The 14,505-nt window shown below is 37.1% G+C and overlaps 1 protein-coding gene across 1 annotated transcript in view; it reads right to left on the bottom strand.

Moving 5' to 3' along the window:
• Positions 1-803: 803 nt before the first annotated feature.
• LOC136247428 (transient receptor potential cation channel subfamily A member 1-like) overlaps positions 804-14,505 on the bottom strand; it is a 54,048-nt gene continuing 40,346 nt past the window's right edge. The window contains exons 17-21 of the mRNA XM_066039133.1: positions 11,843-12,240; positions 10,969-11,172; positions 5,458-5,526; positions 4,338-4,541; positions 804-1,258 (exon numbers count right to left, since the gene is read on the bottom strand). Coding sequence (XP_065895205.1) covers positions 953-1,258; positions 4,338-4,541; positions 5,458-5,526; positions 10,969-11,172; positions 11,843-12,240 — 1,181 coding nt within the window. The 3' untranslated portion in view covers positions 804-952. The remainder of the gene's footprint in view (positions 1,259-4,337; positions 4,542-5,457; positions 5,527-10,968; positions 11,173-11,842; positions 12,241-14,505) is intronic.

The following is a 14,505-nucleotide window of genomic DNA, read 5'->3' as shown; positions in this document are numbered from 1 at the left end:
TGGTGAAAACATGTGGTGTTGGTGACTAGACTTTAAAGTATAACTGCCGAGTATTGCAATCATGCAATTAATGTTTAATTATACTGTACTCTCCTCCTTAATGTACCACAACCATTTGTACCCCATGTTACATCTTGTGCACATAGTACGGCTACTGTTTTATAACCTTTAAAGTTTTGAACACAGAGATAAGATAGAGACAGGGAGACAGATAAATAGATAATATATAGATTATAAAACAGATAATTATTACAAGTAAAAGATTACATCACTAAAATATTATTAATATTTCATAGTTATTTAGCTTCATTCTCAGTTGGCATCATTGCAGTATTATACAGTAGATGATGTCCTTGTAATGAAGCAATAGAAAAACCAGTTGATGATCAAGGAAAGTGTGTAGTCCTAAACCTTTGTCTGTACAGTAAATGTGACCAGATTTTAAATGTGACCAGATTTTACAAAACCGATCCAAATCGCACATTGGGCAAAGTCAAACTAACACCACCAGTGGATAGCTACACTATCATACTACTAGTTTTGACTCACTATTCACACTACTCAAGGCTGGTTTCAACAGATGTCTTTTGAAGTCTATCTCTTGCCCACCCCACATGCACCACCCCCATTTGATCATTTTTCCAAAATCGCATATAAGGAGATAGTTTGACGAGTGATGAGAATGTGATCTCATTCATTGCACCTTGGAAGTCTGTGCTGCTCAGATCTTACTTGTGCACACCTGCTACACTAATTTAGCCTGTTAATATGCAGTACATACTTATAATATTACACTGAGAAGATCAAGATTTGATGTATTCAACAAAATACACGAAATAAGCAATGTTGTACAAATGTCAAAATTTGTATGCATTACAGTAGATGGAGTTAAATTAGCCTAAAACAGTTCATACTATGTGTTTAGTGTTTCTGCATAGTAATGAATAATTAATCAATTACCATCATCATTATTTTTGCTGCTATGACTGCTCTGTAATGTGTACTCTCCTTGACCACTTCCAACAGATTCATAATCATCAACTACAGAAATCTGCAACTCCTCCACAGAGGCAGTTTCCCTTACTATATTATCATTATCACACTTACGCTTTAAATATGACAAAATAAGGTCATTCTGTTCAGAAAGTAATTCAATTTGCTTAGCTTGTTGTTCATCTCTTGCTTTAGCCTTTTTATTCATATCTCCAATCATAGTCTTGAGTTGCTCTACTTCCTTTAAAACTTCCTCCATGGTAGGCTAAATATTAATGATGCATGTAAATTAATTTCACTAAGTTATATACTGTAGTTATGGACTTTATCCACAATGATGTCACGAGCACAAGATGGCCGCATTATTAGGGTACTGATGTACAGGTTCCTAGGAGAAATTGTTTTGATTGATCATATTTCATTTGTGAAGACAGATATAGACCAGTAGCCAACAGGTATGGGTATAATGAAGCAAAAACCATTGCAAACAAACATTATCTTGAAAATTTTCCACTATGCTTTACAAATCATTCATTGTGCTGTCTTGTACCCATACGTGTTGCTTAGAGCTCGATATCTCCTTCCCTGGCTGAAATATGATCAATCAAAACAATTTCTCCATAGGCGTCTGTGCATTAGTATCCCAAATAATGCAGCCATCTTGTGCTCGTGATGTCACAGTGGACAAAGTCCATTGTGCCTTAAGGACGGCATAGCGTATAAATAATGTTCACTTTGTGAGAAAAGCATCAACTTAGCACATAGTTTGCACTTCCAGTGGCTGGCATTCATTTGTGGATATAGTGCCATTGCATAGGTGACTTTTGGTGACCTTTATGACTATTTTAACATTGAAAATTCATCGTTTTTGTATTTATTTCCCTCAGGCATTGTTTTATACCATAAAAAACATGGTTTCAAATTAAGTGTGTTGCTGAAAGAAACAACTTGGTTTTATTTGAAGTCATTCAGTAAATTCATTCCAAAGATATGATTATTTGTATTAGTTGTAAATTTTATAAAGTTACCTTCCCATTGGTCCAAGGGCAAAAATAAATTAAAATAATTTATCACTAATAAAAATGATCATAACTTTGGAGTGGAATGATCGAGGTATTGACTTCAAATAAAAATCAAGACATTCCTTAGGTTGACATCTTAAATTTGGAACCATGTTGTAACATGTAAAATAATGCCACAGGGAGATAAAGACAAAAAAAAGTCAAATTTTCAATACAAAAAGAAATATTAATGGTTGCAAATGTCATCATAGATCAAATCTGCGATGACACTATATCAAAAAATGAAAATCATTAGGAATACATTTGATATGGAAAGTTTCATGCTTTTCTCGCAAATGAGGCAACTTTTGCGCTATGTCACTCTACTACCTAGTATGAGTGTCATTAACTCAGATACGTACTCTACGACTATTGTGACATACATTGGAGCCTCAGACAGTCTCTTGACTGGTTCACACTGCTGTCCACATTTGTAGCTAAGAAATGCATAACATGCTAAAATTTGTTACAATTGACAGATAGCAGTTAGTTTAGTGGGCAGAATGGAAGATAGAACATTCATGATCACTTACCTTGACTGTAACAATTTACTGCAGCATCACCTAGCAACCAAGCAGTAGGTATTATCAGTCAATTTAATAAGTAATGTAACAGATAAGCTGCAACCTTTAGGCTCCTTCCAAGGGTATCAGAGTAAAAGTGAAAGTAGTAAAGCTCAGTCCTAATGCTGTAGAAGTCAACTAGTTCAGGGGGGTCTGCCCAGGAAAATAAGTACTAGCTACTTTTAGTTTTGACTTTATCAAGTTTGATAAGTTTTTTTAGCCAAGAAGTGGTGAGGCTTAGGCCTCACTGGTCACACCTACTCTGATGCCTTTTTCTCCTTCCTTGCACTTTGATATAGCCCTAGCTCCAATCCATTATTCTACTAGCCTCATGTCTAATTTGGATGACCACAGAAGTGCCTGAATAAAGTGGGTCTGAATTAGATAAGTTCCACTGTAATTGGCTTCTGCCTTATTGCACTAAGGTTTCATGCATTCCTAATTTAAATGAATTCTATTGCTGGTTGTCGTACCTTACTGTTTGTTTTTACACTTTCTTTGAGCACAAATCAATGCTGTTTTCTAGGTAATAGTTTAGTTATTGTCCAGCTTGTAGACACTTTGAAGTACAGCTCCAGTGTGATAATAGTTAAACCCTACAGTGGATAGGGTATTTTTATCAAACTGAGGCCAAGGCAAAGGTGTTGATAACAGATATCCTACGAGCATCTATCCCACACTTTAATTTGTAGCTCTTGACTATAAACAATGTGACAGTTGCTGAAGCTGAGGGTAAGTATATAGAATTTTAGGAAAACGGGAATGGGATGGAATGGTAATGACCATTGGAAATGCCTGATATTAAAAGGTCATCATACCTATTCATGCTTAATGGTTGAATCTTTAAATGTTTATGGTTGCAAGGGAGTAGCTAACTTTCAGTGTTGATGACTTGGCTAATCTACTAATCTATGATAGTTCACAGGATTTCAATGCAGTCCCTGGTAAAATATTCTTGACTGCTCTATTTGAGTATTTTAATGTAGGTGACTGCTCTATTGGAGTGTTTTGATTGCATATCCAAAAGCTGCAAAGAAACATTGTGCTGTACAATCCAACCTGTATATATCAACATTATGGGCTTTTGTCAAGCATTTCCATTGGTTGTTCCCATTTCCACTTCTGTTCCTGTCTGGTTCCTGCTAGAATTCAATCTACCATTGAATTGAGGTGTTGATAACGTGTTATGGCACGCCTCCTATCCCACAGCAATTAATTTCATAAAAAATGTCAATGAGGCTAGATCAACATGTGAAGTTATGCATGCTTTCAATTTTTACTGTACGTGTAGTTTTAGATTATGATATGGCTTCAACTGAATGCGTAAATCACATTGTTTTTCATATAGAAGGACTCTTACCTCTGGGTTTAACTTCCATTCCTGGGGTTGCTGTACCATACGCATACTCCTACTATTTACTTTGATGTAGGGGATAGGTTAAAGTGACTGGATTTTTGAAAAGAGGTATTCCACAACCATCAGATTAAACATTTTGACTTTTTTCATAACTTTAGCTTGAAACCAGCTATTGACTTGAAATTCAGTCAGCAGTAAACAACAACGTACATAACCAAAAAAGGAGAAAGTTATTTGTTTGTTACTTTGAATCCAATTAAGTTGTGTTTTCTCAAGTTCATATCATGGGATATATGTGGAAAACCCCTTTAAGTATATCTGGTCTGCATATTAACAACACATAGTTACAAGATTTGCCCTTACCATACGTTGAATGTCTTCATGTTGCTCATTGTATCCCAAAAACTTTTGTTTGAACTTTAGCCATAGTGAATGAGTATTGCGAGGTTGATTTCTTTTCAGGAATTGGTCATTACTGTCTGTATTATAGTACAGCAACTGTTCTGTTTTCTTTCTGTAATACTTGCGGATAAAGAAAAGTTCTTCAATGTTTAAGGTCAACTCAACCTACAGGTACGGATACAATAAAGTATATACACTGAAAAATCACTGTACTGTATAGATATATTCATTTCACAGCAGAAAACTTCCTCAAGGATTTTTTGTGTTTAAATTTAATGGATACCGTAAGTTCGTGATATGCTTTAAATTTCATAGATATTCAATTTGGTATAATTATAGTAATTTAAGGACTTCCACATTTTCTTATGCAGCTGTTAGCACATAAATGAAGTATTTTAATTTGTAATTTACTTTTTACCTGGTGTTATAAGGCAGACAACTATTGATGAGAAGCAGCAGTATTTGTTCAGATACTAATACGTGAGTGAAACTTACAGTACAATAGGGATGAGCCTATTTTGCTTTTTTTTCCACCTATTTTTCTTTCCAGCAATTTTTCTCAGTATTTCAGACATAGTGACTGCTCTATTAGAGTATCTCGATCTTTAGTCGCCATTTCCTATGAGCATATGTTGTCCTGATACTATGCGTGACTGTTCTATTAGAGTATTTTGATCTTTTCCATACAAACTGTGCCAAGTTGCCATTTCTTGGTGCCCATTTTCCAACTATTATTCCAGCATTTTGCTTTTTGTTTTTACCAATGTATTTTCCAAAACTTTTGCTGGCAAAATCGGCACATCCCTACAGTACAATACGGTTTCTCATTTACAATGTATCATTTACCCATGATATACAACAAAATGCCCATGTGAATCAGTAATAAATGACTACTGTATTAGAGTATCTTGATAATTATTAAAATTACTGGATTCTGGCTATGTCCCTGCAGTAGAAATCAAAACTGGTGAAATTAGAACATTAATTCACTTCTCAGGCTGATTTGTGATGCCCAGCCAATTGCAGATTACACCATACAGTATATGACGTCAAGACAAAACTGAGTGATTGTCATACTCACCTTAAGTGCTAAACGTTTCAAAGCTGCATTTTCTTGAATGCCTTTTATATCATCTACTGCCAAACCAATCTACATATACACATACAGTATGTAAAAAGTATAGTATATATGTAGGTTGAATGGTAGATTCATAATATGGCTAGGCAGATAGATAGAACAGTTAGATACAGTATGTACACTAAAAGTAATATAACCCACTTTGTTACAGTAGCAACTTCTTAATCCAATCACACATACTGAAAGCTTTATGGCTGGGTTATAAGAACTAAAATGAGCCATTACCAGCATAGAGGCTGTACGATTTTATTTTAAACTGGCTATATATTTGCAGTTGAATTGATAGGAATTTTAACAATCATTCTGAATATAGAATTATCCACACAAACAAAGTCCCCTAAACTCTGCCATAAAAGTCAACATAAAAATACGATGAAAAACATATCGTCACAGAAGAAGTTTGGCCTACTTAAGCAGTACACTGTAATACAAACCTATTCTTTAAAACAGAAAAAAGATAAATATTCACTCTTTGTACCAAATTTATTACCTTTCATCTCCAATTCTTTAAATTTTCTTACTGTGGAAACCATTCCCAGACATATAATTTTGTAGCTACACCATTCTTTATATGTGTGCGACCATTGTTTGAAAATTATTGCGCACACAATTGAATGTGACTTTGTCAAGAATGGATAGCCACACCAATACACTACAATTAGCACCACAGCCATGCTACTACTTCTATCAAACAGTACATGTTTAATTAGGGTTTGCATCAAAAGTAAAGTGTGCCGCCTAAAATGCCACCTTTCAAAATCATACTAGAGACATCTTACGCCACAAAATCACCTTTACAGAATAATATTAGTCCATCTAACATGAAATACAGCATTAAAACAAGAAAACACTTACTGGTGACCAGCTATAGCAATTTTTTAAATCTCCAAAACTTGAAATTTTGTCTCACTCACTCACTCACTCACTGACCACAATCACAAGCCTAGAGCCCAAATGAAGCAGTGCATAGTCACCATTTTATGCTACAACAACAAACTCACCAGTGGGATGTGCCTTTTGTGGTTCCAACAAGTGTACGCCCTGTGTGCCTTGTCTTTCCTTTGACCTTCAATCAGGTTGGTTGTCTTCTTCTTTAAGCATCGAAATCATGCCGAGGCAAAACCATCCTTGTCAACACTTTTCTGTAGACACCACAAAATTATTTCAGATAGAGTGGGTCGCTTATAATTTCAAGTGTTTCATGTGAAACATTAAGGCTGCTGAGTTGTCACTTTGATTTTTGCCAACAGCTGGACTGCAATCAACGAAGAGATTTGAGACGGACTGATACTCAACGGCTTGTTCCTCTGAATACACTGACTAAGCCACTCAGTGCCGGATGGCAAGATCAGTGTGTGATTCATGTGATTGGATAGTACTCCAGTAGAAATCGTATTACTTCATCCTGTTAGTCAAGACTAAGCTCCAGACAACTGAAAGGGCCTGTTCGTTCGAACAACTTCTGGCGGTAGTCTTGCTTAGTCAGACCCTTTTTTCCCAATGCACACATGAAAGAAAAGAAGTGGTCTGGCTACGCGAGACTATTCCGGCTGGGGTGAATAGAACGTGGACCATCGTACTGAAACAGCTCAGACAGGTCATAGATCTTAGCGCCACTGCTACTACGATCAAAGGTAAGCTCCAGTATTCATGCTACTATGGGCCTATGTGCTTGCAATTTTGGCACAGTACGTACTTCAATAAGCTGTAACTACACTAGCTGTGCTACAACAAAAACAAACTAATATTTTTAAAAATTGTTAATTTAAAAATGAAGTAGGGATCTATGCAATAAAAGTAGTGAAACAAGAGATGAATGATGGTTTTACAGCATAGCTTGATGGAAAAGTCCCTACTTTGGCACATTAGCTATAATTTTGCTTTATGCCAAAGTAGGGACTTTCCCACTGAGCTATGCTGTAATACCATCATTCATCTCTTGTTTCACTACTTTTCATTGCATAGATCCAACTTCATTTTAAAATTAACAATTTGTTAAAATACTAGTAATATTATGTACAGTACAATGCATACGCCATGGATTTATCTTTGTCCTCCTTTGTGTCCCATTACTTACCATTGACAGTGGAAGGTGTCAAGTACATAATGGCTTCCTTATGTTTACTGTCACATTGGGAATTTTCATAGTGACTGGATTGATTGCAGAGACACTTTTCATACTGCTCTTTCTTTGTAATACTGTGTAGTGGGATGAACATAACTGAAAACGTAACACTTCACTTTCTTGATAATTAGGGTACACTTTCAGGTGCAAAAGTAGTGCCATTCTTCCTTTTAATCAGATGTGTCGGTTTACCAGTCAACATTTTGTTAGATTAGGGAAAAAACAAGGAAGCCACCTACACCTGCAGATATAACAGTGGACATGGGATTCATACTCATATCATATTTCCTATTCTTCTTGTACTTGCTATATATTAGACCTGATTTTCAAATCACACATCAGGCAAAACAAACTATAGTAACTCCACCAATAGGTACCATACTATTGGTAGCCTCAGCATTACTAAAACTGCTCCAGGCTGACTATAAGGATGCCATTTCTGGGTGGTGCATGTGACACCTTAAAGCGGTAATTTCTGACTTTGACGTAAGGATTTAATTCGACAAAAATTTGTTGTATACGGTGAATAGCCTGTTACAGTTGGCCAAATGCTTTCTGTGCTAGTTCTGCCACATATCAGCCACTAAAGAGCCAGGGGAACTTTATGTCTGGACTTCAACAATGTTGGGAGTAACGCGTTACTTAACGCGTTACGTAATATTATTACTTTTGTGGTAACAAAGTAATATAACGAAATACGCTATGAAAACAGGTAATACAACGCAAGATACTTTACTTACAAATGTAACGCGTTACCTAAGTAATATAATTACTGTAACGAGTCTAATATGACGCAATATTATTACTAAAAGTAACGAAGTTACTAATCTCGTTAGTAATCCTCTGAGTAATGCCTAACCACAACGAAGTAACGAGGCCTACTGAATGAAGCTTATTCACTAGCTTCTTACTTATAACCAAGATTTGCACATTGTCCAACAACGCAATCATGTCACGTGATAAGGTGGTAGTTTCACACGTGACAGCTTAAGGCTGTGGACACAAAGTAATATGTGACTGGATTTTGGAAAAACGATCCAAATCGCACATTGGAAGTTCCGAGATAAACGGTTTTAAAGAATTGAAGCCAGCATAACTCTCCAAGGATAGCAAGCACGCGTATGAAAGTTACACAAAAGATGCATCAATCTGTTACCTTTCAAGCCACTTCCAGTACTTGTAGCTGCTTGTACAGTTTCCCGCCAAATAAGATAGAAAATCTGAGCAGTTGGACGAGCGAAGTAGTATCACGAGTGCTCACAAAGGGGTGGAGGCTGGGGGGTGGTGGGGAGGGCAAAAGTTAGACCTCAAAATGGAGGCAGACCACGATTGGAGTCCAGACACGAGATTACAGGGCTGTGCTGGCTCCTTAGTGGCTGATATGTAGCAAAATCAACAGAGAACACGTCTGGCCAACATTATAAGGCTGTCCACCAGTAAGCCACTGACTCTTGCCAAGCCAGGTCCTTCACAAGGCCTGAAACCGCCATTTGAGCACTCCACACCACCCAGAAAAGACGTGTGTAAAAACCAGCCTCGTGTAGTTTGAGTAGTGCTGAGGGTCAAAACTTGTAGTACGATGGTGTAGCTATCCACTGGTGGTGTTAGTTTGATTTTGCCTGATGTGCGATTTGGATCGGTTCTGTAAAATCTGGTCACATATAAATTATTTCTGGAGCATCACGTGAGATCACGTGACCTGGCAAGAATCCTGGAGCAGTGGAAAGAAGTCTGGTCAGTGTGTGGTGGCTGGCACTGGTCATGGAGTGATTCCAAAGTATGTTTTTGTGTGTTTGGCTCCTTTACAGCCAGATGAGTATTATATGTGACTGGATTTTGGAAAAACGATCCAAATCGCACATTGGAAGTTCCGAGATAAACGGTTTTAAAGAATTGAAGCCAGCATAACTCTCCAAGGATAGCAAGCACGCGTATGAAAGTTACACAAAAGATGCATCAATCTGTTACCTTTCAAGCCACTTCCAGTACTTGTAGCTGCTTGTACAGTTTCCCGCCAAATAAGATAGAAAATCTGAGCAGTTGGACGAGCGAAGTAGTATCACGAGTGCTCACAAAGGGGTGGAGGCTGGGGGGTGGTGGGGAGGGCAAAAGTTAGACCTCAAAATGGAGGCAGACCACGATTGGAGTCCAGACACGAGATTACAGGGCTGTGCTGGCTCCTTAGTGGCTGATATGTAGCAAAATCAACAGAGAACACGTCTGGCCAACATTATAAGGCTGTCCACCAGTAAGCCACTGACTCTTGCCAAGCCAGGTCCTTCACAAGGCCTGAAACCGCCATTTGAGCACTCCACACCACCCAGAAAAGACGTGTGTAAAAACCAGCCTCGTGTAGTTTGAGTAGTGCTGAGGGTCAAAACTTGTAGTACGATGGTGTAGCTATCCACTGGTGGTGTTAGTTTGATTTTGCCTGATGTGCGATTTGGATCGGTTCTGTAAAATCTGGTCACATATAATATGTAATATTATTACAGTTACTTTATTTTATGGGTAATATGTAACAGTAACTAAATAGTTCTGTTGCAAGTAATATGTAATATGTAACTAGTTACTTTTACAAAGTAACTTGCCCAACACTGGACTTCAATAATTATATGTCATTGCGATCACTGTCCATTTTAAACCCTATCTGTTGCCACTCTATCGCCATACACTCATAAGTCATAACTGTTTGTTAGCACTACCATCCTCATTAACTCATGATATCTCTGTCTTCTTTATTTTCATTTTTTTATTTATTAAGGCTTTACAGTACAAGTGCTGAAGATCTGTAAGACACCCGGTCATACAGCCTGTTTAAAGATGTTATATAAAGTGTGTTTGAATTGGTATATAGTAGAAAGGAGAAAAATATCTATGACTGGACTTAGGCAGCCTCGATCCTGCAGCCATCCAATTTACATTTAAATGTTTACAGTAGTCTGCCAAGTGGTCAGGATGTTTTCTCCTTGTTAATTTCATGCTTTTGTATATTTATTATTAGGTAGGAAACTGAGCAAACAGCTACAAGTAATGGGAATATTATGAAAGGCATGGTAAATCTGTAAGGCTATAAACAGCACACTGTAATTGTGATTATAACCTGAATTCATTCACTAGTCTCAGATGCCAATCACAAATTGTGACAAAAGTTTATACAGTACAAAAGTTAAGCAATTGTCACTATACTATGCCATGGTTAATTGTACTGTACAACAGAATGACATAATTTAATATGTCACCAAAAGTGGGCTAGTATAAGTCAAAAATTCAGTACATACATCATCTCTATGCACAAGTATAAAATTAAACAATTATCATAAGCTTACCAGTAAATTTGTCAAAATGATGGGCATTAGTATAATAAACACAATCCACAAAGCATATGCTACATGAGGATAAAACAGATTGTTGCCTTCTTCAGCATCTTCTTGACTATTAAAGAAATTCACATCAAAATCAAACTCTCCAGTGGCCATCACAAGCGTCTTGATCAAGGAACGACCAGGAGATGAAAAGGACGAACGTGTACCCTGTTATGATAAAATAAGCACCACTAATGTTATATTCGTATCTTTCAATATTGTAATACTTTAGATAGCTGAGAAATCACTTACATTCAAATATTTGCAGTGACTTGAGCATAACTGTATGATTGTTATATTAGAGTGTTAAATTTAAAGTGTGTATCTTTATTTCAAGTGTTTCTATGCAACTAATCATACCAAGCAATGGAACTGACATTTTCTAGGGCTAGAGCAGTTGTTGGGTGAACTATTAGTACCAAACACCACATAATTATTGTGATAATATCATTTCACTAACATTTGGATATTGCATTAATTATTGTGGTTTTAACTGAAGTTATCTCCCAGCATATACAAATGATGTACATGATTAATCAAAAATAGTTGAAGTAAAACAACTAAGAGGAGAGCAGTAGACTTGCCCTATGGTAATACAATTCACTTTATTTTCATTAAAATTGCTTCCTTGTAAAAATATTATTTTTCATGTGATTCGTACTGAGGTGCAGCATTTCGCTAAATAAACTGCGGTAGCCTCACTTCATAAATGACCCAGCACCTGGAGCAGCCCATGATAAACATAATCTGTATACCAGCATCAGCAGCATGTAACAAAACTGACAACTAACATTATATTATTGTACACAACAATATAATGCACATACTATAAACTTACTGGTCGATAAAATATCATGTAAAAAGTTAAACCAAAGGAAATTACAAATAAGGCAGGTAGAAGAATCATTTTTAAGATAGTGTACAGAATGTCCACAAACATCAGAACGTATACTCCAGTTAATGGAAACTTCTTCAAAAACAGGAGCAGATTTAACCATGCGATCAGTACTATGACTGCACCAAATTGCCATTGCCATGTTGGTGGACACTGACATCCAGTCTGCAACCCATATGACACAAATATTATGGAAGAGCCAAACAAGAAAACTTCTAGCCAGTTGTCCAGTTCAAATAAGTATGCTAGACGCATATTGTAAACTTGAATTACTTCAAGAAAAATCCGGATGGCAGAAAATGCAATGCTGATGATAGCCATCACTATCAAGGCATGGTTGGCTGTGTAAAATAGATACATCCATTACACACAGTACATACGAAGTTAATAATTAATATTTCATAAATACAAACTATATTAATTTAACATATTAAGAGGATGGTGTAAAGCATAAAAATACTAATACAGTCATAAATAAAAAATAGAGAACAAGGAGAGATATAGATAGCTACTTGAGTTTGAATGTAGGCATGCAGTGATTATTCCAGCATAATATGTAGGTATGTGTGGAAATCAGGAAATATGCTAGCACTTTGAAGTGACTATAAAGCCTCAACAGCAGGAAAATCTGCTAATTGTACAAATTCCATTAAAAGATACTGTAATAGAGCAGTCAGAAACTCTAATAGAATAGTCATCGAATTTTACTACTCTAATAAAGCAGTCACATAGTATTGAAATACTCTAATATAGCAACCAGATAAAAAAGAAAAGAAAACTATTTGACGTTGCAACAGTATTAGTGAGACTTCTATAGCACACCATCTATCAGAGTCTTCTACAGTAACAACCGTAAAATTTAGTGATACCTTTGGACTACCTCCTCTGATTCCAGCAATTTTGCACACATCTACACTCAATAGTGTCAATCCAGAGGCCACTACCCACAACAACATTTTCCCCCAAGAGCCTGTATCCATCACCAATCAGTACACATTTAAACCAATGATACCAGCGCACACTGAAACTCATCATCTGGCTTTGGTGATCATAAGAATCTAGTGTAATTTGTGTCAAGTTTGACATGCAGGAATGCCTTTTTAATACCACTGGAAATTGCATAAAGGCATGAGCATCATATGGAAACATAGTAGGATGGCACATAAAATAATCATTTAGGAATGGTAGTCCTACCATGAGACAGTCATTTAAGCTTGCTGAGTTACCACCACCTTGACAACTACAATCATATACAATTCTGATGGGAGTGGTTACTGACTCCTTCTTCATCAGATGGTGTGGTAAGTAATGAACATCTTCTGCATCATCATCCTCGCTGTTCCTGCTCCTGAATAATGAATAAACTTGCAAGAGGTCTGGCATCTTTTGCAGCTTGCTGACTAGCATTCATGCTCACTTCTTGTACGCACGGTACGTATGTATGTAACACTGTAGCAATGCTTGAAGAGAGATGGGGTTTATCAACTTTCCAAGGGAATCTTACAATGTATGTATCTTCAGATGATTGAGATATAGATGATTGCTGGTAGGATTGGAGAAACGTCAAGTCTGGAGACTGCACAACAGTTTCTGTGCCAATTGCTTCCACTGACCAAATTTTCTCCAGGTTGCAATTGGGTAATGAAGTTTATTCTGTGGACATCATAGTAGCTATCTGTAGGGGGGCAGATGACATGCTCTCTGACAAAGTATCTGGTAGTGGTCCAGACAACAAGTAACTTAGTCTAGATTACTTTGCAGTGGGGCCTTCACCCCTTACTACGTGGTCTTGAACAAAGCTCCAGTAATAATCAGTTCCGATAAGCAGCGATATAGCAAAGTTACATTCTGGGTGGGTGAGTTTCAGATCTCATAAGTGTGGCATGCTGTAAACTGAAGTCGATATGGAGTTCTGAATGGGAGCTGCAATGGATGGTACAATCAAAATCAACATAGGAATTAGTTCAATGGTCTACCTCTACTGTCTGTGGCAACTCCAAGCTCTGGTGTGACAGAGATGTGGTTCCATTGCCAAGTTTAAATGTGATGTTGGAGAAAGCTGCAGTTCATTGGCAATTTCAGCTGAAATGAATGAATGCTGTGCCCCTCCATCAAAGAGAATGTTGGCTTGGGTCTTGGCACCACTAGCAATGGTAGATGCAATAGAAGTCTTAAGTAAACAGGTTGTGCCCTGGGGAGTCTTACAATGTATCGCTTTACTGTTGCTCCATTTGGCTCCTCCAGTTCCCCCTTTATGTTGGCAGCTGTGCCTATCCTACACTTGTCAAAATTCAACAATGAAGTTGTAATCAACATGAAGAACAACATGTATGTGGACAACATGCTAATTGGCTGTGACACTGAAGATGAGATTCTGTCATTTTATTCTCATGCGGTCTTGAGATTTAATGAATCAAGCAAATTAAGGTTAATCTGAGATCATGGTCGACCACCTTTAGGAAGTCACAAACCAAGACAATACTTGTGATCCGAATATGACCGTGGGACTTCTGGGTCTGCACTGGGAATACAACAACTGACATCCTGTTGCTTGCTACTACAAGGCACTTTCCACCTGTAAACACCTTTATTACAAAGATAGACAT

This window comes from Dysidea avara, chromosome 1, assembly GCF_963678975.1.
Source record: "Dysidea avara chromosome 1, odDysAvar1.4, whole genome shotgun sequence".
Taxonomy (NCBI): domain Eukaryota; kingdom Metazoa; phylum Porifera; class Demospongiae; order Dictyoceratida; family Dysideidae; genus Dysidea; species Dysidea avara.
The sequence above is the reverse complement of the archived record's forward strand: the minus strand, read 5'-3'. Positions and strand labels throughout refer to the sequence as shown.